Source organism: Hypanus sabinus, chromosome 16 (assembly GCF_030144855.1).
Source record: "Hypanus sabinus isolate sHypSab1 chromosome 16, sHypSab1.hap1, whole genome shotgun sequence".
NCBI lineage: Eukaryota > Metazoa > Chordata > Chondrichthyes > Myliobatiformes > Dasyatidae > Hypanus > Hypanus sabinus.
Window position 1 is genome coordinate 18,767,915 of NC_082721.1, and position 25,810 is coordinate 18,793,724.

A 25,810-nucleotide genomic window follows, 5' to 3' on the forward strand; every position below is an offset into this window, starting at 1 on the left:
TTTAAAAACACTTAATTCAAGGACTATGGAACTAGAGCTGGCCGTGTCTTCATTTTCTTTGAAGTTTTAAGAGATTTAGCATGTCATTGAAGACTCTGAAAATTTTCTACAGATGTAGAAGCACTCTGATTGGTTGCATCATGGCCTGATGTGGAAACTCCAAACTACAGGACTGCAGAAGGCTACAGAAAGTAGTGGGTTCAGCCAGCTCTGTCCGGGGTAGACCTCTGCCCACCTTTGAGTACACCTGTAAGAGGCAATGTCTCAGGTAAACAAAATCCATCACTAATGACCTTCACCATTCAGGCGATGCCCTCGTCTCATTGCTGACATCAGACAGGAGCTACAGGAGCTTGAAGCTCCACATCTCAAGATACAACAGTTTCTTCCCCACTGCTATCAGGTTCTAAAATTGACCAGAAACCCCCTAATTCTATCTTAGACTGTGTTTCCCACAACTTGCACTAATGTCATTAATATTGTTTATGTTTTGTTTCCTTGTTAGGTTCTGTATGTCCCGCTCGGTGGCTCAATAATATCAGCGCCGGACTCCGGAGCGAAGGTTCCTGAGTTCGAATCCAAGTCCCGTTGAGCGTCGAGCTAGCAACTCAGCCTCGTAAAAACAAGAATAGCTTGCTACGGAAACTCTGTCATGATGGAGCCCCGATAACTCCACTGCCGAGTTAAGGGCTATTCTTCTACTTCTTCTTCTAGGTTCTGTTTAACTCATGTTAACTTAAGTGTGTATAATTTATGTTTGTGAAATTTGCAACATGTGGCTCTCAAAGTCCAACCCGTTATGAGCGGTGGAAAAGGTTAAGGCAGGCCAACAGGGCTCTGGTGAAGTTGTAGAGACCAATCAACCATTAGAGAAACACTGATCAACTCCAACCATACCGTCGACTTTGGATGATGGAGACAGGAGGTCATCAATGGCCTCTGCTCCATGGGGAGCTAAGGGCCCATGAAGAAGAGGATTCATTCAATGTATAATGTTGCTGCAAAATGATCATCTTCACAGCATCTATACCCTGGGTATGTATGCCACTGAAATTGAATTTGTGTAGCTCTGCAATTAGCTGCTTCAGCTCAGAAAATTTCCTTTCTAGAGATCTGTACCCATCAAGACTATGGTAGTTACTTTACCAGAAGGACTGCAGTAGCTGAAAGTAACAGCACATCGTCACGTTCCAAAGGATAGTTAGGGATAAGTAATAAATAGTTTGCTTGATAACAACACTCACATCCTGGAAAAGACCAGATTAGAGTGAATTCAAGCAGATAGAGTAGGTGACTGAATCGCACACACTCCCACTGGACCTATGCCAATATTATTTTACTTTTGACACAACAGACAGAGAAATGATGATAAACACAGAGTACTCTGCAGAAGCTGTGGTCAAAGCAACACGTACAACACACTGGAGGGACTCAGCAGGTCGGGCAGCATCCGTGGAAATGAACAGTCAACGTTTTGGGCCGAGACCCTTCGTCAGGACTGAAGAGGGAGGGGCAGGGGCCCTATAAAGAAGGTGGGGGAGGGTGGGAATGAGAAGGCTGGTAGGTGGCAGGTGAAAAACCAATCAGAGGAAAGATCAAGGGTGGGGGAGGGGAAACAGGGAGGGGATAGGCAGGAAAGATGAAGAAGGAATGTAAGGGGAAGAAGGCAGAATCATGAGAATCATGAGAGAGGTGATAGGCAGCTGGAGGAGGAGGCAAAGTGAAACTGGGATGAGGGAAGGGAGAGGAAGGGAATTACCAGAAGTTGGAGAATTCAGTGTTCATGCCAGGAGGCTGGACTCTACCAATCCCCTCCCTCTCCCTTCCTTGAAGCGACTTAGCCCAAAACTTCGACTGTTTATTCTCCTCTGTAGGTGCTGTCTGAACTGCTGAGATCCTCCAGCTTTTTGTGTGTTACTCTTTGACATACAGTATTGCAGTCTTTGTGCAGGTCGCATCAACTCAAGTTCCATATCTCAACGCCAAATGGTTTGTCCTCACCATCTTGAATGGTGGACCATGACAATCAGCTCACCAAATTAGATGGGTGCTAAAAGGGTGCAAATCTTCTACACTTTCAGAAGCAACAACATGGACTATGGGCTTGAGGAAGGACTGAACCAGGCTACCTTAAATATATCCATTTCTCCACCCCTCAGTACCCACTTCTCCAAAGAAAATTACTGTACCGAATGTAGTTAAGCCTTAACACTCCCAAGACTGAATAGTACCTTTTACAATTTTGGTACATCACTTTATAACCAAAGAAGCATTTCTTATTTAAGCCACAGTTGAATTAGCAAATGTAGAGTTGGGGGGAGGGGTGGAAAAAATGTAGAGTTGGGTGGAGGGCAGCAAATCTCTACCATTCTATACATGCATGATCATCTGATACTCACAATTTGGTATTGGCCATTGAGCCAATTTCATACCGGGGAACTCCTTTAAAGGACTGAATTAACATAAAAGGCAACTTCTTATTCTTGCATAATATTGTACTAGCATCATTTCATTGTTTATTTTGCAGAAGTGTAAGTTATGAACAATTCATGTTAACTTAAGCTGATAGAATATACAACAGTACAACACAATACAGGCACTTCGGCCCATAATGTAGCACTGACCTTTTAACCTACAACATCAATCTAGAAACAACAACACACACAAAATGCTGGTGGAACACAGCAGGCCAGGCAGCATCTATAGAGAGAAGCACTGCTGACGAAGGGTCTCGGCCCAAAATGTCGGCAGCGCTTCTCCCTATTGATGCTCCCTAGCCTGCTGTGTTCCACCAGCATTTTGTGTGTGTTGTTGTTTGAATTTCCAGCATCTGCAGATTTCCTCGTGTTTGAACATCAATCTAGCCCTCTCTCACATAGCCATAACCCCACCCCATTCCCATTTTTCTATCATCCGTGCCATTCTAAGAGTTGCTAAAGTACCCTAATGCTCCATCTCTGCCATTACCCCCACACTGCATTCTGTGCACTTCCACTTTCTGTGTAAATAAACTTGCCACTGACATCTCCCCGTCCACGTTTTCCTCCAATCACCTTAAAAGCACATTGCTCTCATGATAGTCACTGCCACCCTAGAAAAAAGGTGCTGGCTGACCTCTCTATCTGTGTCTTTTTGTTACGGCCTGCTCTGACAATGACTCAGGTGCGGAGGAACAACAGAATCCCATGTAGAGACAGAAACAAGGGTTTATACATAGGAATTCCAACAGAACATCTGTGGCTCGACTGAGTGACACCATGAGACAAATCATTCTCAAAACAAGGACCCCGTGATAAGCACTAATCAGAAGTCCACTTTATATAATCAGTACACTGAAAACCCGTGCCAGTTAAAATAAACTTGACAAGATTAATCTGAAAGCACAATGCTTAACAACTCTAGTTAAAACAACAATTAACAAATACAGGCCCTCAAGAAGCCTTGCAGGCCAATGTCCTAAAGCGTGCAGGGCTCATGGCATGCTTATCATGTTATACACCTCTATCAAGGCACCTCTTCTCCTTCATTCTGAAGAGAAAAACCATAGCTCACTCAAACTTTCCTCATAAGCCATGTTCTCTAATCTGTGCAACGTCCTGGTAAATCTTTTCTGCACCCTCTCTGAAACTTCCACATCCTTCCTACAATGAGGCTACTGGAACTGAATACAATACACTATACAGGTGTGGTCTGACTAGAGTTTTATAACAAACATGAGAAAAATTGCAGATTCTGGAAATCCAAAGCAACACAACACAAAATGCTAGTGGAACTCAGCAGGACAGGCAGCATCTATAAAGGCCAACACACCATGTACATTAACCAGCCTATCAGTTTCCATGGCAACTTTGAGGACTCTCTGAACTTGGACCCCAAGATTCCCCTGTTTCCCCGCACTGCCAGGTATGCTGCCTTCAGTTTGACCTCCCAAGGTGTATCCCTTCACACTTCTCCGGATTGAACTCCATCTGCCACTTCTCAGCCCAGCTCTGCATCCTGTCAATGTTCTTTTGTAACCTATGACAACCTTCTACACTAGCCGCAACACCACCAACATTTATGTCATCTGCAAACCTATTAACCTACCCTTCTACTTTCTCCCCAACATCACTTATAGAAATCACAAAGAGCAGGGGCCTCAGAAAGTAATTTTAACTTCCGTTTGTCCTTAACTTGTAATAAATTCTGCTGCCTCAAATGGCTAAAAATTATTCCATTTACATGCTGTGTACAAATGCCTATCAGAATCAGGGTTTATTATCACCAGCATGTGTCATGAAAGTTGTTAACTTAGCAGCAGCAGTACCATGCAATACATGAAAAATATAGAAAGAAAAAAATAAGTAAGTAAACAATTACCGTAAGTATATATATATATGTAAGTGTGTGTGTGTATATATATATCTCAGAATCAGAATCAGACTTTAATCGCCAATTACCTGTACACATACAAGGAATTTACTTCCGGCAGATGTTGTCTCTCTGCTCATAACAATAATAATGATAAATATAAATGAAAATATAGATTATACATACAAGTAGTGCAATCCAAGTAATAGTTAGCCGACAGTTAACCGGCAGTTAACTGGTCAGCAAAGTGACCGCAGTAGGGAAAAAACTTCTCCAGCGCCTATTAGTCTTAGTCTGGAGGGATCTGAAGTACCTACCAGACGGAAGACTTAAGTCTTTTGCACAGTACTGTATATCTGATTATTGGTTTACTGAATGGTTCATTTTATCTGCTACAAAAGGTGGGTTTTCCCAGCAGCCAATCATTTTAATTTGATTCCCCATTCTCATTCTGACATACCTGTCAATAGTCTCATCTTCTGCCATGATAAGGCCACACTCAGAATGGAGGAGCAACACCTTATATTCTGCCTGGGTAGCCTCCAACCTGATGACATGAACATCTATTTCGCTAACTTCTGGTAATTTCTCCACCCCTCCCCCACTTTCTCTCTTTCCCTGTTCCCCATTCTAGTACCCCTCTCACCCCTTCTCTTCTCCTCGCCTGCTCATCACCTACTGGTAACCCCCCTCCTTCCCTTCCTTCCATGGTTCAATGTCCTCTCCTTCTTCTTCAGCCCTTTACCTCTTCCAACTATCACCTCCCGACTTCTTAATTCAACCCCCTTCCCCGCCCACCTACTTCCCCCTCACCTATCACCTGCCAGCTTGTACTCCTTCCCTTCCCCCTTACTTTCTTATTCTACCTTCTGCCCCCTTCTTTTCCAATCTTGATGAAGGGTCTCAGCCTGAAACATCAATTGTTTATTTCCCTCCATAGATGCTGCCTTACCTGCTGAGTTCCTCCAGCACATTGTGTGCATTTTTCCAAGATTTCAAGCATCTGTAGAACCTCCTGTATTTGGGTTTTTTCCTTCTTTCTAGTTTTAAGTTGATACCTATATATTTACTGTTGTGATTACAACTCCAAACTTAAGTACATTTGTGGGTAATTTTCCATAACATGCCTGTCTTATCACCATAAAACCTATGATATGTGATATACATATGTTTCTAAAAGAAATTATTGGTCCAATAAATTTCTCCCTTTGTTTATTGCTTTAGTTTACTGGAATTTGCAAGCAAGATCTCTGAAAGGTGGGAGATAAGGAAATGATAACTAAATCAGCTACCTGGTGCTCAGATATAAACAACAATAATCAGAAAGCCATAATGGTTGTTAATCATTTTGAAAACAACCAAATAGAGAAGTTTTCTCAGTATTTTTGCTGACATTTTTTGGAAGTTTTAAAAAAAAAATTCTGAAATATCTTCTTATCATTGCTTCAATTCATACATTCAGTTTCTTTTTAACTCAATGTTTAAATAGCTTTCCTTTCCCAGCAGCGAGGATCAAAAGTCCAACTGTTGAGCCCAGCCCTATTATTTTAAATGTTACTTTCTTTTTTTCCTCTGCCAGTACTTTTTTACCATTAAATAGAACAGGTAACAGGACAACCTGTCGGATTTGGGTTTTGATAAGAACAAGAACTCTACTCGAATGGGAAAGGTGAGTTGAATCTTTATGAACTCTGTGTACAAGCTATATTCTTTATTTTATACACCACAATAACTCACCTCTAGCCAATTATTTTCCAGGATTGGTCTCCTTGAAAAGACTAGCCAGAGTCTGAAATGTTATTCAGCTGAGTTGTTAATGTTCTCTGATCCACTGGCCATTTCCAATTCAGATTTTCAATGTGTCGCATTGCGATTTAGAGAAAAGGTTTTCTTTTGCTTCCTGGAGGTGGTTTGTCACATCTTTCCAGGAGCATCCGTTCCCACTAACTGTAATCATTCAAAAACGTTTTCACAATATTAAACCTCTGCTGCAAGTGTTTTGCTCCTGCGATCGATCGATTGATCGATCAATCTATCTCTCTCTCACACACTCACAAAATCCTATTGTTCTGGCACCAAAAGACAAAGAGAGAGGAGGGGGGGGGGGGTGGTAGAAATAGAGCAGCTGGGTTGGAATGGGAAAGCAGCCAAAGGCAAGTAAGCAGTCACTGACCAAAAGTCAGTAGTGGGTGGGATAGGCAGCCTGCAAAGGGTTGGTAGGGGAGGTTGAGGGAGAGGTGTCACTCCATACTCCCACCATTGAGGGGCAACATGTCAAAACTTTTCTCAGGGTGGATTGATACTGCCCCTGGAGTGAGAGGGACTGAAGGTGCTCAGATTTCCCTGTCTAACCCACACCCCTCCATTCCCCGGTGCCTGGCTGGAGAATGGTGGCCAAGTAAGGACAACTGGTTCTCATTATCAGGTAGAATCATGTTTCTAACGAAGTATAAATACTGCTCCTGAAATTTATACTACATTTCCCACCGGAAATGAATATGCCTAGTGACATTGCAAATTGCTGCTGTTAAGATTAAAGATCTATAATGTTTTCCACAATTTTGACTCTCTGGTCCACAACTCAGTTGCAATTAACTTGGGTTCAAATATCAGTTTAAGCAGGGCCTCGTTATTTGTATGGCCTCCGAAGGGAGAATGCAAATTTGCTAAGAACCGATGGCACCATGTTATGACGAGAATGTTCATAACGTCACATTATACCTAATTTGGAGGACTTTGACCCATACTTGCCCTCTGCCCGATGCACACCAGTGCCCCTCTGCAATTCTCCTTGCACAGTCCCTCCCATTTTTCTATCCATGGTCTCTTCCTTTGCCTGAACCATCTGCCTCCTTTGGAACATGGACTCCACTCCCACCCCTCCACCACCCCTGCCCACCACCTCTGGTAACTCTCGGTTGTATCTCAGCACCAACTACTTTGACCTTCTCCTGCACTCGACTTCCCAGGCTTTTGGAAATACAATGTAGGATGCACGGAAAATCTATCACCGAGCCATTTTTAAAATTTCTTCCCACCATAGCTTTCATTCAGATCACCAATTCCTTCCTTTCCTGTGGCTTTTTCCCAGACTATGCGTTCCTGCTGAACACCAGCAGAACCCAAGGCAGGCTGCGGCAACTGTCAACCCACACTAGGCCCTGCTCACCTATCGTCCATGTAATCAGTGACCTGCATTGATCCTAAGCTCCATAATCAATCAGCTAATGATTCAGGAACAGCTTCTTCCCCTCTGCCATCCAGCTTCTGAATGGAGGTTGAACCCATGAACAATCCCCCACTTCTTATTTCTGCACTAATTATTTAATTCAACTATTTAATATATATATATAAAATTACTGTAATTCTCAGAGGTTTTTTTTCCTATTGTTATGTATTGCATTGTACTGCTGCCCCAAAGTTAAATTTCACAGCATTGCCAGTGATATTAAACCTGATTCTGATTCAGTGTCCTGCTTTGCAAGGAGGAACAAGGGACTGCCAATGCTGGAATCAGATACAACAAACAACCTGCTGGGAATCAAGCAGCATCTCAAATCCGCTGAGATCCTCCAGCAAATTGTTGATCCCACTTTGCCATTCCCACCTACCAAAGGAGGGATGACTTCATATTTCCCGCCCCCCCCCCCCCCACCGCTGGAGCCCGTTTAATTAGCATGGCTCAATCTCCATGAAATTTGTGCATCCTCCTGACGATTCACACTGCCAGCAGCTTTGGATCACCCTTGACTTATTACACACGGTTCCTTCATCCGAATCATTGTTGTAGATTTTGAACAGCTGGGGCCCAGCGCCCCACTTACCACAGCTCCCCAAGTGGAAAATGATTCACGTACTCTGTTTTCTCTTTGTTAACCAAACCTCAATACATACTTAGCACATTGTTGTCAGATAACCTCTTACGAGACACCTTATCAAATATTTCACAATCGCAGACTTGCAGTATACAGCTCAAAATTCTCTAAGCACTGTATAAGATATATCAAACATGATAGTCAGAGGCTTTTTCCCAGAGCTGAAGTGGCTAGCACGAGAGGGCATATTTTTAAGGTGCTTGGAAGTAGGTACAGAGGAGATGTCAGGGGTAAGTTTTTTACGCAGAGAGTGGTGAGTGCGTGGAATGGGCTGCCGGAAGCGGTGGTGGAGGCGGAAATGATAGCGTCTTTTAAGAGTCTCCTGGATGGATGCATGGAGCTCAGAAAAATAGAGGGCTATAGGTAAGACTAGGTAGTTCTAAGGTAAGGATATGTTTGGCACAGCTTTGTGGGCCGAAGGGCCTGTATTGTGCTATAGGTTTTCTATGTTTCTATAAATAGAAGTTTATGAGATAAGACCATAAGATATAGGAGCAGAATTAGGCCATTTCGTCCATCATGTCTGCTCTGCCATTTCACCATGGCTGATCCATCTTCCCTCTCAGCCCCAATCTCCTGCCTTCTCCCCATATCCCTTCTTGCCCAGATTAATCAAGAATCTATCAGCCTCTGCCTTAAATACTGTACATACTTGGCCTCCACAGCCACCTGTGGCAAATTCCACAGATTCACCACTCTCTGGCTAAAGAAATTCCTCCTCGCCTTCATTCTAAAAGGACACTCCTCTCTTCTGAGGCTGTCCTCTGGTCTTAGACTCCCCCACCATAGGACACATCCTCTCCACATCCATTCTTTAGATGCCTTTCAACATTCAATAGGTTTCAATGAGGTCAGTCTTCAGAATTCCAGTGAGCGGAGGCCCAGAGCCATCCAACACTCTTCACGTGACAAACCTTTCGATGCTGGAATCATTTTTGTGAACCCTCTCCAGTTTCAGCTCATCCCTTCTAAGATAAGGAGCCCAAAACTGCTCTCAATACTCCAAGTGAGGCCTCGCCAGTCCTTTATGAGACCTTGAGACAGTGTCTCTGATTTCCTAAGATCAAAGGAGGTGTGCAGGGCAAGGTTTTTCACTGAGAGCAGCGGGTGCCTGGAATGTGCTGCCAGAGATGGTTACAGGAGGCAAATAAGATTGAGATGGTAGATGGGCATGTGAATGGAGGGGTACTAGTATTGAGTAGGCAGAAAGGATTCATTCAGTTAGGCATTTAAGTTACTAGTTTAATTAGACTGTCACCACATTGTGGGCTGAAGGGCCTGTTCCTGTGCTGTACTGTCTGGTAAATGACTGTTGGCTCTGCCAAGCCCTGTTGTTATTTTTTAAGTGCTCTATTACCACTTGGTTAATAACAGATTTTAGAATTTTCCTTGTTTCTGACATCAGAATAACAAGCCTAAAGTTCTTTTTTTTTCATTCTCTCATTCCTTTCTTAAATAAAGGGATTACATTATGTTACATTTTTGACTTTTGGAAATGCATCCATTATCTCCATAGACACCTCCATTCAAACCCTTGGGGTGTCCAGGGTATTTATAGGCTTTTGCCCAGTTAATTTCTTCAATAATTTTTAAACCAATATTTTTGTTACTAGCTCCTAGCTCTATCCAAACTATTCTATTTCTTCGTGTAACAAGCTAAGATTTCTTGCCTATATTTCACCTTTTATTACCAGGACTTCTCCTCCCCTCTATTAAGTATCCGGTAATATTTTTTCCTCAACATTTTTCACTTTACAAACTATCAAGTTAACTAAATTCAGTTGAAGCTTTGATTTGTCTTGTTACAGGATTGTGTCGATGACTTTTTACCACAATTCTATATATTCACTCTGACGTGCTCTGTCCACCCCTTCCTCACACATTCCAGTTATCATTCCCCTTGTTGTTACCTTCTTCTATGGCCTTTCCCTTTAACTTTCTGCATTTGGCTCTCACCTGGATCTTCATCACCTCTTTAGTTCTATTTACAGTCCCAGTTAATGATTAACATTCTGAAGTTTGTCCCTGCAGAACACCTTTCACTTTCCTCAATACTAATGCCACTGTCTCATGAATGGGAGCACATTCTCCCTTTGTAACCTGTGGGTCATACGTTGAACTCTCTGCCTAGAGTTCAGTGACCAGTGGTGTTCTTCAGGGATCTGATCTGGGAGCCCTGCTTCTGGTGATTTTTATCAATGGCTTGGATGAGGAAGCGGAAGGGTGGGTTACTGAGTCTGCAGATGATATGAAGGTTGACAGTGCTGTGGAGAGTGTAGAAGGTTGCTGCAGGCTACAATGAGATATCAACGGGATATAAAGCTGACTGAGAAGTGGCAGACAGAGTTGAACCCAGAGAAGCATGAAATGATTCACTTCAGAAGGTGGAATTTGAAGGCAGAATAAAGGGTTAATGGCAGGATTCTTAGCAGTAAGGAGGACCATGAGTCCTTCATAGTTGCTGCACAAGTTGATAGGGTGGTTAAGAAGGTGTATGGTTGTTAACCTTCATTAATTGGGGGTTTAGTCCAAGAGCCGTGAGGTAATACTGCAGCTCTACAAAACACACTTGGAATATTGTGTTCCCTTCTGCTCACCTTAGTACAGAAAGGATGGAGAAGATTTAGTGAAGGTGCAGAGATCCTATGATCTTATTGATCTCATGCCATCCTGCACATGGGTCAGGTAGTAATTCCACTTTTAAACAACACTCACAAAATACTGGAGAGACTCAGCAAGTTATACAGTATCAATGGAGAGAGATAAACAGTCAATATTGACAGAGGTGGGTTGTGTGAAGCCACGGTGACACTTCCGGAGGTGAGAATTTGTTCACTGTGCGTGACTGAGTGCAAGGGGAAAGGTTGAAGGTAGGATCAGTGAATGGACAATTGGAGACTGAAGTGTGTGCTCCTGCATTGAGTTTGCACCTAGTTTCTAGATGTTGCATGGACAGAATCAAATTTAATACAGAAAAGATAATCTGATTTTAAGCCTGTATTTGTTGGGTAAAAGTTCAAGTTTCAAGTTCTAAGGTATAGACATAAACAAACACACAAGGTGTAAAAGCCATGAAAATTAGTTTTCCATTGGAAACACAGCTCAGGAAGCTTCAGGCCAATGTTTTGAAACATTCTCTTTCTGCACAGTTGCTACCTGTTTTTTATTTGTCCTTAAACATATTTAATTGTGCGTCTGGAAGAAAACACCTGTGTAGCAGAGTACATGTGATTGTACCAGTGCTAAAGTATTTGTATTATTTACTTTCAGTAAACTCAGATGGATCTGCACATGGACATGATCCCGCCATTAAGCGGCATTCAACTTCCTGCTTCCTCTTTCGGTAGCAGTTGTCTGGCCGCGTTATTTGTCGTTCGAGTCTTCACTATGATCGTCACCGCAAAAACCATTTGGAAAGACGACTTGGACGATCTGTTCTGTAATTCTACCCAAGTGGGCTGCAGTCGAGAATGTTACACAGAGTTTTCTGTTCTGTCGCCATTTAACTTCTTTGCGCTACAAACAGTATTTGTTACCACACTGTTGATCTGCAAGAAGAACCTGAGGCGGTACCATATCTCTAACCAAACAGCCTGCAACTATTTGAGTATGCTTTCCAGAATACTTACTGAAGGAATGTTTCTCGTTCTATGGCATGTGATCTACCCTAGTTTATTGAGGAAATCTGCCTTTAACTGTGATATATTTCCCTGTGAGCCAACAGTGGTCTGCACTATGCTTGGAAATAGACAGAAAAATGCCTTTTCAGTGTTTATGTACATATGTTCTTTGGCTTGCATATTAATGTGTGTGATTGAAATGTTCACACTGGCAAAAAAAAACATACGTTCTTTAAATTACATCCAGGTCTTTTAAATGTTATAGCTTCGCTACATCTGTTATATGCACTTTTTTCAAATGGATTTGATTACACTGGACAAGGAAGATTTCCCTTCAGAATACTTTTGGGTGTATCTTATGGATATTGCAGTCACAGAGAAACTGTCATCAGGGGAACTGGAATTTATCAATGGTGGATGACTAGTAGTAGTCTCTCGAAGTCCAAGGAAGACGAATGCGTTACGCAGTTAACGTCTGTGGGCACGCATACAACGTCCGAGGCGCAGATGACTATTGAACACTTAAGTCTCAGACAGAGCACAAATGAAAGTCAACGGAACGTTTTCAGCTTCGCTGAACTATTGCAGTGTCAGCACCATTATCCAATTAAACACATATTCATAAGTTAACACGAGGAAATCTGCAGATGCTGTTAATTCAAACAGCACACCACCACAAAATGTTGGTGGAGCACAGCAAACCAGGCAGCATCTATAAGAAGCACTGTCGGCGTTTCGGGCCGAGACCCTTCGTCAGGGCTAACTGAAAGGAAATATAGTAAGAGATTTTAAAGTACAAAAGTCGACAGTGCTTCTCCTTATAGATGCTGCCTGGCCTGCTGTCTTCCACCAGCATTTGGTGTTTGTTGTTTCAATAAGTTAACTTTTGTTTCTCCAAACTTACATGATGCAAATTGTCAATTCGATTACTTAATTTCAGATACAAGCAACCTTAAACTAGTTATGGTATCTACCAAGCAACATTACAAGAAAGCAGTGATTGATAAACCACTTGTCATTTGGAGTGTTTCCTAGGTCTTCACTGGGGAAGTATTTTCAGGATCCCAGGATTTCAAGAATTCCCAAGAAACATGGGATTGTGGCGACCCACTTCCTGGCGCACTCGAACCGGCTCACAAATAGCCCGCGCGGGACTGTGAATACATGCCCCCTACAGCAGCAGCGCCCGGGAGGGCGGGATCAGGGAGGCTTTAAAGCGAGGCCACAAAGTTCGAATAAAATCTTTTTTTTTAAAACTGGTTTACCGACTCCGTATAGCACACTACAGGCTTTGAATTAAACATCTGTAAAACAATGTTTGCCAAAGACAGCCTTGCCTTTGCAGTATGCTAAACTGAACTGAGGACAGAATTACATTACACTGTTTAGATATACCAACCGCCAGCCAATCCAATTTACAAGGGGATTCAAATTTAACAAGACTTGCATGCAAATAACCAGCACCATGAGGTGGTGCTGTGTAACAAATTAAGGTAAGGACAAGTGCCTTATTCACAATTCACCCTAACTTTACCACCATTAACACCCAACCTCTATACTCCCCTTTCAATCTGGCTGCGTTTTCACCCAAATAAAGTCATACCCAGGTGGTAACTGTAAATTTTTTATTAATTAGTAATGTGGGTGCTGAACCACCTAATCATTCATGATGCTTTTTAAGGTACATTTCCATCTTATCAGCAAAGACAGGACACTTTGAGGCAACATATCACTTTACAGTGACCAATAATCAAAGTTGCAATGAGTTTGTACATTATCCACTTGACCGTGCAATTTTCTTTCAGTTGCCACAGTCTGAAGACAAATGGCTAACGTGAGTGAGCTGTGGGCCTGTGCTAATATGATGCAACACATTTCACCATGCTTTGATTTACACAATAAAGACAGCTAATCTATACCTTAGGTCATATGTGATGTGCATGAGTTGTGAACAATTGAATTAAATGAAAGATTAATTGCTTCTAAGGTTTAAGAACATTTAAATCACATGCACTAAACATGTTCATATGAAATTGTGCCGTTCCACTACGTTATTCTGGAAATTGAAAATAATTTTGAATAAAGACAAACAAAATGTTTTGGAATGAGTTTTATTTACACATATTTCCACAGTAAATCACTACTTCAGAGGGATGAATCTGGAGGAGTGAGTGGCACCAATACCGGGTCTGCCGTGCTTGACGGGTTTGTAGGTGATGGAGAACTCTCCAAGGTAATGGCCAATCATTTCAGGCTGAAAGGAAGAATAAAATCAACTATGAACTGAGTAAATCAAACTGCACAGGCAACTTCCCAACTCTCAGGGAACACACAAAAATACAACTGGAGTAACAATTCTTAAATAGTCAGATTTTTTTGGCAGCCAAGTTTAGCATCAAAATAGCAATGCACTGAGGATACGGATTTTTTTTGCACGAAGGTTTTCTTGCAATATTCTGTATAGGTATCAAACATTATTAAAGTCTAATGAAATTCATTAAGTCTCATATCTTCATACTGAGATTACCACAAGCAAAAATCTCTGGAATTTACAAATTGCTTAAATATCACAATTAAACATGTTTCAGCCAAATCACAATAAACTGAAGCATGACAGCAACAGAGTAGGCTGGAACAGCTGAAGTCACTGTGTGCCTTTTCTGACACCACACTTATCAATTGGGAGCTAAGTGTGCAACACAAAGGCAACACTCATCTCCTGCTTTTGCTACAAAGCAGTCCCTGCAACAGCCTCTTTACATACTTTTACCATTTAATGAAAGAAAAGTTAGCCTATATTTTAAACAGTTTAAATGCAATATTTTTCTATAAGGATCAACACATTAGGACAAAAGGCCAGAGGGATTAATTGATATTTGATGTGTTAATCCTTGTAGGAGAGGGAATGGTGGGAGAATAAAAGAATCCTTTAGACGAGCATCCAGCTGCATAAGTTGTTAAAATTTAGATTGCTCCACCATCAAGTGAGAACCCTTTGTTGAACTCAATTTGATGCAAGAGATCAACACTTAATGCTGGTTTAAAATGGGGTTAATGGGAAAAAATACTTAAATTTGATGAAAGTTAAATGTAACCACCTCAAATTTAACTTCAACATTTTAGATTCCTTCCCCAGTTAAGACTAAAAACAGCTGAGGTATTTTGCAATTAAAACCCATATTGCTGTCACATCCTTGCAACTGAAACTAGCAGTGGGAGGTCCAAGGTTAGGCCCAAAAGGCACAGAAAGAGGAACATGCAGAAGATACAAGAAATTTCCCAAGCTCCTGAGTACGACCTATCTGGTACAGCCCTGCAAATGAACGTGGATGATCAAAGCATTGAACGTGGATGATCAAAGCATTGGTTTGCCTAGATTAAGGCACATTAAAAGGAATATTTCAGTGTACACAACAGTAAGGTTTAAAAGAATTTGCCTCAGTGAGATAGAACTGGACTGATTAACTGCACTATTGAGAGCTAGCATGAACTTGCCAGACAGAATAACCTTTGTGCCACATGGAACGCAGCAACCAATTCGTATTACTGAGCTATCGTCCAAGAGTTGGGGCAGGGGAGGATGTGAATAATGTTGTTTAACTGGTTAAATTATATAATGCATGATTAGCTATGCTAAGTTACAACTTAACTCTGGTAATGCTACTGATAACCAGAATGCTATTAGTCAAGTTCTCCGCAACATCAATCTGCCATTCCAACTCAAACCAAGATTACACCAACTCATCTGAACACCAGACAAGTAATGCTATATAACTTATCTCGAGCATCTGCATTACCTTGATTTCAACCTGGTTAAACGTTTTGCCATTGTATACACCAACCATGCTGCCAACCATCTCTGGAAGGATAACCATGTCACGAAGATGTGTCTTAACGACTTCGGGTTTCTCCATAGGCGGAGCTTCCTTTTTGGCCTTGCGCAGCCTCTTCAGGAGGGATTGCTGCTTACGGCGCAGACCCCTGTTCACACGCCTCCGCTGTCGAGCACAATACAATTGCATCAACTGTTCACTGAAAGCCAAAAACATGTTGAATTTCATATTACAATTGACTAAAAAATAACATTCTAGATGTTTAATTTTTATGTCACATAGCATTTGGTAGAGTAAAAGGGGGTTCTGAATGGTGAAGGTTTTCCCCACAAAATGTGGTAGGTAAATGGAATGAACTACAGTAAAGGCAGATACAATTACTAAGTTTAAAAATCACAAAGGGACAAGTAGGGGCTAAGAAGTGTTGAGTTATGTATGTTCCCAACCTGGAAGCCACAGACCTCTCAATTATCAGCAGAGGCCCATGGCATAACATTTGGGATCCCTGATTTAGAGGGATATGGGCCAGGGGCAAATGGGATTAGCTCAGAATGTGTTAAACCTAAGGGCCTATTTCCCTGCTATACATAATGATATTGATTAGTGGAAAGTGCAAATGCCTTCATTTGTTCTGGTTACTGATAAACATGGTTTTTGTGGTACTGGATCAGCATGAACTATTTGGGCTAGAGCACACGCGCTTCAACACCAAGAACCAGGACCACATGGCAGCATTCAATACAGACCATGTAGTGGGTTCAAACCCCAGGCATGAACGAGATACCAATGTAGCTTCGATAAGTCATCTTCGGAAGCTTGTTGCTTTAAATAAGCAAACGGTTATTCTCTTGGCCTTATTCTACCTCCATCCTGTCCTATTCAGGAGGGATACACCACGTGCAAAGGAGTTTGTACTGCTCTTATTTTAGGCTAGCTTGAAAGCTAAACAGGATGGCAGATAATACCCCAATTTCGTTCCACCCAGGCCTGGACTTGCACAATTTTCCCTTTGTGCTGTTTTCTCCCCTGAACACTGCACAACCTTCAGCAATTTCAAATCTGAGCTCACTACTCATTGTATAAAATCCAGATGTGATGCAAACCTTCAGCACAGATAAGATGGTAGGGGTTTTTGAACCTCTAACCTCAGTTTGATAAGCAAATGAGTCCAGTAAAATACCTTTTACTACCTCAATGCATTATAAAGAATTGCTCTATAAGAATGGTATGCAAGGCAAGTTTTTCACTGTATCCCAGTACATGTGATGTTTAATGATAATTTAAAGACATTTAGTACAGAGTTCAAATCTACAAGATCCAACCAACTTTCCTGGCCAAAAAATACAACTTTTGTAATTTAGAGTCTAAGACCAGAGGACACAGCCTCATAAAGGAGGTGTATCCTTTTAGAATGGAGATGTAGTTACTTTAGTCACAGTGGTGAATTTGTGCAATTCATTGCCATAGGCAGCTGGAGGCCAAGTTTATATGTAAATTTAAGGCAGACATTGATGTTTCCTGATTGGACAGAGCATTAAAGGATACAGGGAGAATGCAGATTAGGGTTGAGGGGGAAAATGTTGAAGTGACAGAGCAGACTCAATGGGCCAAATGCCCTAATTCTGCTCTTAAAAATACTGCAAATATCAGGAAAAAATTAGAAATGGGAGGAAGGAATTGTTCAATATTTACCTTCGAGAAATTGGTATCACTTGGCTTGCAAAATGCCAACAAATTATAGACTAAAATAAAAAACCTGGCAAGGCTAAAGAATGATCACCTGCATACTACAGCGGGCTCTTGGTCCGCATGGAATTTAAACTGGGGGCTTAAAGCACTACAGCACATGGCAAGGTTAATGAATGTACAAATGCATAATGAAACTTACTAGGACATATCAAGGAGCTGGTCCAGATCCACACCTCGATAGGTGAATTTCCTAAAGGTCCTTTTCTTCTTCTGCTCTACTGGGTCCGCCTGGGTTTAAAGTAAATTACATTACACAAATCATAGACACAGACTAAGACACGGCGCTTCTAAGTGCCTCTGGCTGAACAGATTACCTTTCCAGAAGGCCAAGATGTTGCATTCTAACAAAGCCTCCATTTTAACAGAGGGCCACACACAAGTCAGTCCTCGCCTCCTGGCTTTGCAATACCCAAACGAGGCGTCTTCATGAGCCTCTCGCCAGCTCCAGGTCAGCCTCCGACATCACGGTGTTGGAGCACTAGGAATTTTCAACCATGAACCCACCCAGCACTTCCGCGGGGACCCGCCGCACACTGGCCTACCCACTTCCCCGCCATCCGATGCCGTATTTTCAAAAAAATAATAATCAGGTATGACAACTCTGGCTCTGATCGGCGGCATCGTCGACAATCTAACGGCCCGGTCGCCGCCCAGCTCCGGGATGGCTGCGGATTACCCGCGACCTCGGCCGCCCCGCCAACTCCGCACACCTACCATCGTCACCCGCTCTCGATGAAAAGGACTTGCCTCACTTCCGCTCCGGCAAATATCGCGCAACTTCCCGCCCGGGCTGGGGGGGGGGGGGGGGGGAGAGAGGGGCGGTATGCGCATGCGTGCAGGACTCTATAGGCACATGAAACAGTTGAGCACGTGAACAGAACCTTCGGCCCGTAAACCAATTAAACGGTTAAAAAAAAAATTAAAAAACAGAAACTAATTCCTCCTACTCACACAACGTCCATATCCCTCCAAGTTCCTCACATTCATGAGCCAATCTAAACATCTCTTAAAAACCTCCAATGTATTTGCCTATAATATTAATGAGACAACAGTACAATTCTGGCCGTTCACTCCATATGATACTCTGGAGGGCAGTTTATACTGAATGGTTTCTCCTCTGTAGCCTCCATATCCACGTGTCTGTCTAAAACCCTCTCAAACTCCACCAAACTGCATGCTTCTTTTAACTTAGTGTTATGGCACATACATCCTCTTTTTTTTTAAATGTTACGACTCAATTAGGAAGATTGCCCCTCCCCAACAACCTTAAAAGCATATCCTCTGGTGTTTGCCATTTCTACTCTAGGGAAAGAATTCTGACTGTGTGCTCTATGGACACCTCTCATAATTAAAGGTATTCCATTAGGTATCCTCTCAGCCTCTGACATTCTTGGGAAAACAACCCAAGTTTGTACAATCTTTCCTTTTAGCTTGGGGGGGGGGGTCCCAACTACGGACCCCTTGGTTAATAATTAGGCTCCATGGCTGTAAACAAAAAGGTTGGGGATCCCTGATACAACTAAAACCCTCTAATCCAAGTAGCATCCTTTAAGCCTCTTCCCCACCTTTTCCACATCCTTCCCATAATGTTTCAACACGAACAGCACACAATATCACACTGCAGTCTGACCAAACTTTAACATAGCTGCAGCATGATCTCAGTACTCTGAGGTAATTCAAGATTCCCTTACTTTACCAGCCCACCCTCGTCCTTACTCTTTACAGAACATGCCGCTTCAGAACTGTGAACAGCTGGTCTTTAAACCAGTCCAAAGTGTCGGATATGGACTTGCCCAACAGCAACTTCTCCCTTTTCCTGTGTGTTACAGATCACTCTAGATATCATGGATAGAATAATTACGAGTTATAGTTTTTTAAATTAGTTTTTTTATACATTTTCTACATAACTACAAATTAAAAAACCCCAGATCAAAATGAGGAACATTAATACTGTGCAAAATTAAGCATACAATGACAATATGATACAAAGAAAGAGAATTTTTAAAAAAGCACCTATAAATTGAAGACAAGTAAACTTAGTATCCTCCCCAAGCCCCACAACACAAAAAAAACTCCAGACCAACCACAACACAATATAGAGAATATAAATCAGGACAATCAAACTCCCAGACTGAACACACTTAGCAACAGAGGATAATAATGCCTACTACCAGAAAAAAAAGGGAGCTGAAAGCAAGGGACCGAAAAAAAAAAACCCTAGTCAAGAGGAAGATTATGAAAGTACTCGATAAAAGGTCCCCAGACCTTTTGGAACTTTAAATCCGAATTAAGAACTGAATAATGAATTTTTTCGAGGTCCAAGCAGGCCAGAATGTCGTTAAGCCATTGAGCATGAGTGGGCAGGGCAACATCTCCATCTAAGGAGGATCAAGCATCTAGCCAGGAGAGAGGCAAAGGATAATATTCGGCATTTGGTCGGACTCAGATGTAAGTCTGTCTCGTCCCAGAAACCGAACAAAGCAATTAAAGGGTTTGCTTCTAGGTGGTGATTCAGAATATACGATAACGTAGTGAAGACATCTTTCCAAAATTTCTCCAAGCTAGGACAGAACCAGTACATATGAATGAGAGAGGCCTCGCCCCTCTTGCATTTATCACAAAGCGGACTAATGTTAGGGTAGAATCGAGATAGTTTAGATTTAGACATATGGGCTTTATGAACAATCTTAAACTGTAAAAGGCAATGGTGAGCACAAAGAGAGGTTGAGTTAACCAATTTGAGAATCGAGTCCCAACTCTCATCAGATAAGGAAGTATTTAAATCCTGCTCCCATGCCATTTTAATTTTATCCACAGGGGCCCATCTTAAGGCTGCTAATTTATCTGGAATAATTGATATTAAACCTTCACCTAGTGGATTAATGGAAAGAAATAAGTCCATAGCATTTTTCACAGGCATTTCAGGGAAGTTAGGAATTAAAGGAGCCATAAAATGTCTAATTTGGAGATATCTAAAAAAATGAGCATTGGGCAGATTGAACTTAACAGAGAGCTGCTGAAAAGAAGCGAAGCGATTATCAATGAAAAGATCTTCAAAATGTCTAATGCCCTTCCTATACCAAACATGGAATGCTGAATCATACATAGTAGGTAAAAAAAGGTGATTATGTACGACAGGGCTGGAAACGGAAAAACCACGGAAACCATAGCATTTCCTAAACTGAGCCCATATACGCAAAGTGTGTCTAACAAGAGGATTAACTATTAATCTGGACAAACTACGGGAGTGCAGAGCCAAGAAGTGCAGAGATAGATCATTCTTTAGTGGAGCTCAACTCCATTGCCACCCAATTAGGGCACTCGGGTTGGCCATGGAAGAAAGACCAAAAGGTAGCACAACGTATATTGGCTGCCCAATAATATAAACGAAAGTTAGGTAAAGCCATGCCACCTCTTTTTTAGGTTTTTGGAGATGGATTTTATTAATTCTAAGGCGCTTATTCTTCCACAGATATGACACGAGTTATAGTTTTAAAAAGAAGTAGACTAAAAGAAATAAAATTTGTTCACAGCGTCCTGATTCTGTCCCATACTTACGGTGAAGACAATAGATGAACATTCCTGTTGTTAGCATTTTGTTAAAAGTGTATCCCTGCCATTTTATGCCCAGTGGAGGAGAGTTTTATCACCTAACCGTCTGCTTAGTTGTATATTCATGGAGCCACTGTAACAAAAGGGAAACAACAACACACACAAAATGCTGGTAGACAGGCTAGGCAGCATCTATTGGGAGAAGCGATGTCGACGTTTCGGGCTGAGACCCTTTGTCAGGACAAAAGGGATATATTTTGGGTGTCTGGCTTTTGGAACAGACATCAGTATTGAATATTCAAAAGGATTTTGCTAGTTGGGATACCATTGTAAATACTTCTATAAATTTACCTGACTGTATCCAAAATGTTACAGTTAAGTAGGTGATTATAGCAATTGAAACAGTCATTAATCATTTATTTTTTCATTGTGTTGAAGAGGAATTAAACATACATCAGGAAAGTGAGATTGTCTGGGACCCTCCTGAACATTTGTTGTGTGAATAAAGATTTTTTTTAATTTCCCAGTTACAGCTTCCATGTGACTCAGTTTTAATTTAGTCACAAAATTTGGGGAGATGAGAGTAACTGGGGAATAATAATGTTGGTGGTTCAGAGAGCTGATGAACCTGCCAGAACGTAAATAGTGAGTGTATGAAAAACATTCAGGGCTGGACAATCCAGGGAGGGATGTTCCAGTCTTCTAGAAATGTTGAAGGAAGGACTAAACTTCGAATTGAGGAACCTGCACCACAATACGACCATGATAGACCAGGTCAGAATTGTAAAGTGGATGTAGCTGTTGCAAAGGCAAAGAGAACTTGCCTTGTGTGCGAACAACCAGGGAATCTAGCAAGGAACGGGGGAATGGATGCAGAATGGAGACCATATGGCTTCCTAAAAAGGGAGGAAGGTGTGAGAGTCAGCACCAAGAAGGCACACACTATCCTAGAGTCTCGACTGCAGCCACAGAAATACCCGTCTGTGCCCCTTTTCAATCGAGTCCGCTATTGCTATCTCTCTAAGTTCACCCTTCCCTTCTGTGCCTCAGAAATGGGCCCAGTGCCGCTGACCCAACTACTGATGTTGCCCTCGGAAAGGTCAACACCCTTCCCTCCCAATAATATCCAAAGGGGTATACCTGTCACTGAGAGGAATAGATATAGGGAAACCCAGCACTGTCTGCCTACAGTAATTCTTAATTCTCCTGGTGGCCACTCATCTGTAGTCTGCACCTTAGGTGTGGCCAGCTCCACTAAAACATTCATTTACAATAAATCTAAGCATTACAACTGATCCTGTGTAAATCTCAAAAGAAATGATACACAACAGATGCTGGCATTTTTGGCATTGTTACATCAAAAAGTTGCAAAATTTTAAAAATAATACGCTGATTATTTGTATTAAACTGAGAGCAGAAAGAGTAATTTCAGGCTCTGAGGAAGTATTCACATTAAATGGATCAAAACGAATGTTTTGATAGCAATGTCAATTAGCATCATACGGGCAGAAACCGGTGAAAATTTGGCCCATCGCTAAACCCTGATGTGTGCTAATCCATTCTGGGAATGTTACCACAAGGTACTTTTTATAAAGGTTAGCTTTCTTTGTTATATGTACACTAAAATGTGCAGTGAATTGCAGCATTTTTGTCAAGTCCAATCAGCGAAGGTTGTTTGGCACAGCCGCAAGTGTTGCCACACTTCCGGTGCCCACGTCATACTAATCCATATGTTTTCGGAAAGTGGGAGGAACCGGAGCACCTGGAAGAAACCCATGTGGTCAGATTCCTTACAGGACAGCCCCAATCATACAGCTGGCACGGTAAAGCAATTGCAGTAACCGCTTTGCTAATGTGCTGCTCACAATTCTGTTCTCATGGATTCCTTGACCCAAAACTGATTATTTCTACCCCCTTGGATATATATAAATATAGATGAAGTGTTAAATGCTTCCACTCTTTCTATTTAGCTTTGAATTTTCAGTTTTCTTTCGCTCCTCCTGCCCACAGTATTGCGGAAAGATATAAATTCAGTTTTTACAGGTAATTTCTTTTCCAGAAGAGTCCTGATGCAGGGTCATCACCTGAAATGTCAACTATCCTTCTGGCTTTGCATTTGCTGCCTGTTAGCTGAATTCTACCAATAGTTTGTTTGAGCTCCAGATCCCAGATTCTGAGATGATTTGCATCTTGGTAATCCATATCCTTTGCTTTTTTTTTGTTGGCTTATTGCAGGGTAAGACCTTCTAAATCTACTTTGTTATTTTCTCCATTAAACCACTATCCACTTCTTAGCAACACACACACAAAATGCTGGAGGAACTCAGCAGGCCAGGCAGCATCTGTGGAAAAGAGCACAGTCAACATTTTGGGCTCAGTCCTAATGAACGGTCTCGGCCTGAAACGTTGACCGTACTCTTTTCCATAGATGCTGCCCGACCTGCTGAGTCCCTCCAGCATTTTGTGTGTGTTGCTTGGATTTCCAGGATCTGCAATTTTCCCTTGTCTGTCCATTTCTTGTACATTTTGTGAGAGAAGATATAATCCCATGTACCGATTTTGAGCTCAAATATCCTCAGAGTCAGGGAAAAGCATTTTAAAATATTTTAAGATTGTGGGTGAACTACATATACCTGTCTGGACACACCCCCCACTGCTGACTTCTCCTTTGGCTCTTCCCACAAACCCCTGTATAAAGGCAATTGGAGGCACTGCTCCTCCCTCAGTCTCCAGGATGTTGTGTGAAGGTCTCTTGCTGCTGATAGTGCTCTTCCAGCTAATAAAAGCCTATCTCTCGCCTCACGTCTCCGAGAGTTCTTAATGGTGCATCAAAGATTAGTTTTATTTGTCACGTGTTCATTGAAATCTAGAAACATACAATGAAATGCATAGTTTGCATCAAATCAAATCAGTAAGAATTGTGCTGGAAAATCCCAAGAGATTCAATAGATGTACCAGGAGTAAAAGAGCAGTTAGGGACAGAGTAGTTCCCTAATAGGGCTGCCTATACCTTAAACCACTTTGCGATGGTATTGTGTTTGCTGACTGCAAAGTTCTAAACTTAAAATGAAGACATTAAGCCCTATCAGATATAAATAATCACGAGTACTCTCACTAAAGGGGGATAAAATACTGTAACGAGCCAATCTTCAAAGACTAGTTTACTTCCCTATGTATTCTTCACGATGAGTTTAGCTGCCAATACCCACTATTTAAGCAGAGGGCCCTCTATCCCTATCAACAGAAGATACTTACAGTTAACAAATCAGTTTAAAACTAGTTCATTTATTTTCAGGGATACACATTTAAATCCAAATGACACTCTTAAAATGCATTTAGAACTCACAGATGATTTCTATCTTAAACATTCCAAATTACTAACCACTTATAAAAACATAAGTTTTCTTAAACATAAAGCATCAATCATTTCTCAAACAAAAAGGATTCCAAATCACAAGTGCAAGTCTTATAAACTGAAAAGATATATCACGATACAGACGAACAAGTTGTCCGTCACAGAAACGGAAGGGAGAGGAATAGATTAAAACTAGAATCTAAACTAACTGTTAGTTGGAAGTTTACTTACATCTGTTTTTGACTTTACAAGTGGCAGATGCCACTACATGACATTTTAATGAGTTGTTTACTGAGGAGAAAATATTGTTTGCTCAATAGATAAGGGACACAAATTGAGAAGCTTTGGAGAACATTCATATTACTAGGGAGGAGGCATCTGCAACCTTACAGAGCATTAAAGTGGAAAAATCCCCAGTGCCTGACCAAATAGTTCTTTGAACTTGGGGGAGGCTAGAGAAGTTCAGGAAGTTTTTTTTTGCAGAAATACTGTATTTGCTTTATCCCTTCTTGATGAGCTCAATGCCTTTTGAGTATGTTTTGATGGGGAAAACTATGACACTCCTACATAAACCCCCACATCTATTAACAACTCTGTAATTTCAGTATCTGAGGCTGATGTCCAGGAATCCTTCAAGAATACACAAAGGCTGTCTGTTCCCTCAGCTTGCATACCTGGCTGAGTGGTAAAAAGGTCAGCGCAGATCAGTTGGCTGGAGTATTTACGGATGTATTCAACCTCTCGGTTCTGCAGTCTGAGGTTCACACCTGCTTCAAAAGGGCATCGATCGTGTTGATGCCCAAGAACAACGTGGTGACCTACATCAATGACCATTGTAATAAGGTGCTTTGAGAGGTTGGATATGGTGCAAATCAACACCTGCCGCAGAGATGACCAAGGTCCACTTCAATTTGCCTACCACTGTAATTTGGTCACAGCAGAAGCAATTTATTTGGCTTTGCAATCCATTCTGGATATTAGAAACACATACATCAGGGTACTACTCATCAACTAGAGCTTCGAGTTCAACACAATCAATTCATCAAAACTTATTATCAAGCTTCAAAGACCTAGGCTTCTGTACCACCCCCATCAACTGGATATTCAACTTCCTCATTGGCAGTACTGTATTGTTAGGAATATCTGTTCCTCGCTGACCATCGACTCAGGCTGTGTGCTTATCATTCTGCTCTACTCTCTATTCACACATGACTATGGCTAAATACAGCTCCACCACTATCTTCTAATTTGCCAACAACACTACAGCTATTGGATGAATCACAAGAAGTCATGAGTTAACTTACTGGGTGAGGTGGGTCACCTGTTTGAGTAGGGCCACAAAAGCAATCCCTCGCTCAACTTCAGCAAAACTAATCGAGCTGATTGTTGACTTCAGGAGGGGTGAAGGATGAACATGTGGCAGGTTATATTTTGGACAGCACTGCAGAGAGACAGCAGCTTCAAATTCCTGATGTT

The 25,810-nt window shown here is 41.7% G+C and overlaps 2 protein-coding genes and 1 non-coding gene across 5 annotated transcripts; 1 reads left to right on the forward strand and 2 right to left on the reverse strand.

The window, feature by feature from the left end:
* Positions 1-5,971: 5,971 nt before the first annotated feature.
* Positions 5,972-12,726, forward strand: LOC132405789 (gap junction beta-5 protein-like). The gene is made up of 2 exons (XM_059990793.1): positions 5,972-6,019; positions 11,496-12,726. Exon 2 carries the CDS (start codon positions 11,505-11,507, stop codon positions 12,099-12,101), a length of 597 nt encoding a protein of 198 aa, XP_059846776.1. The 5' UTR covers positions 5,972-6,019; positions 11,496-11,504; the 3' UTR covers positions 12,102-12,726.
* A 729-nt stretch (positions 12,727-13,455) lies between these two features.
* Positions 13,456-18,225, reverse strand: rps15 (ribosomal protein S15). 3 transcript variants are annotated; one of them, XM_059991213.1, is made up of 4 exons: positions 18,142-18,225; positions 17,567-17,655; positions 15,643-15,877; positions 13,456-14,099 (listed from the first exon to the last, which is right to left on the reverse strand). In XM_059991213.1, exons 1-4 carry the CDS (start codon positions 18,142-18,144, stop codon positions 13,986-13,988), a joined length of 441 nt encoding a protein of 146 aa, XP_059847196.1. In that variant the 5' UTR covers positions 18,145-18,225; the 3' UTR covers positions 13,456-13,985. The 3 variants fall into 3 exon arrangements, 1 of the variants encoding a protein (XP_059847196.1); XR_009516047.1 differs by lacking the exon at positions 13,456-14,099 and having other exon boundaries at positions 15,781-15,843; positions 18,142-18,166; XR_009516046.1 differs by lacking the exons at positions 13,456-14,099; positions 18,142-18,225 and adding an exon at positions 17,742-18,135 and having other exon boundaries at positions 15,781-15,843.
* Positions 14,423-14,553, reverse strand: LOC132406600 (small nucleolar RNA SNORA13). The gene has a single exon (XR_009516205.1). It is a non-coding gene; the product is annotated as a small nucleolar RNA SNORA13 (small nucleolar RNA).
* Positions 18,226-25,810: the final 7,585 nt, after the last annotated feature.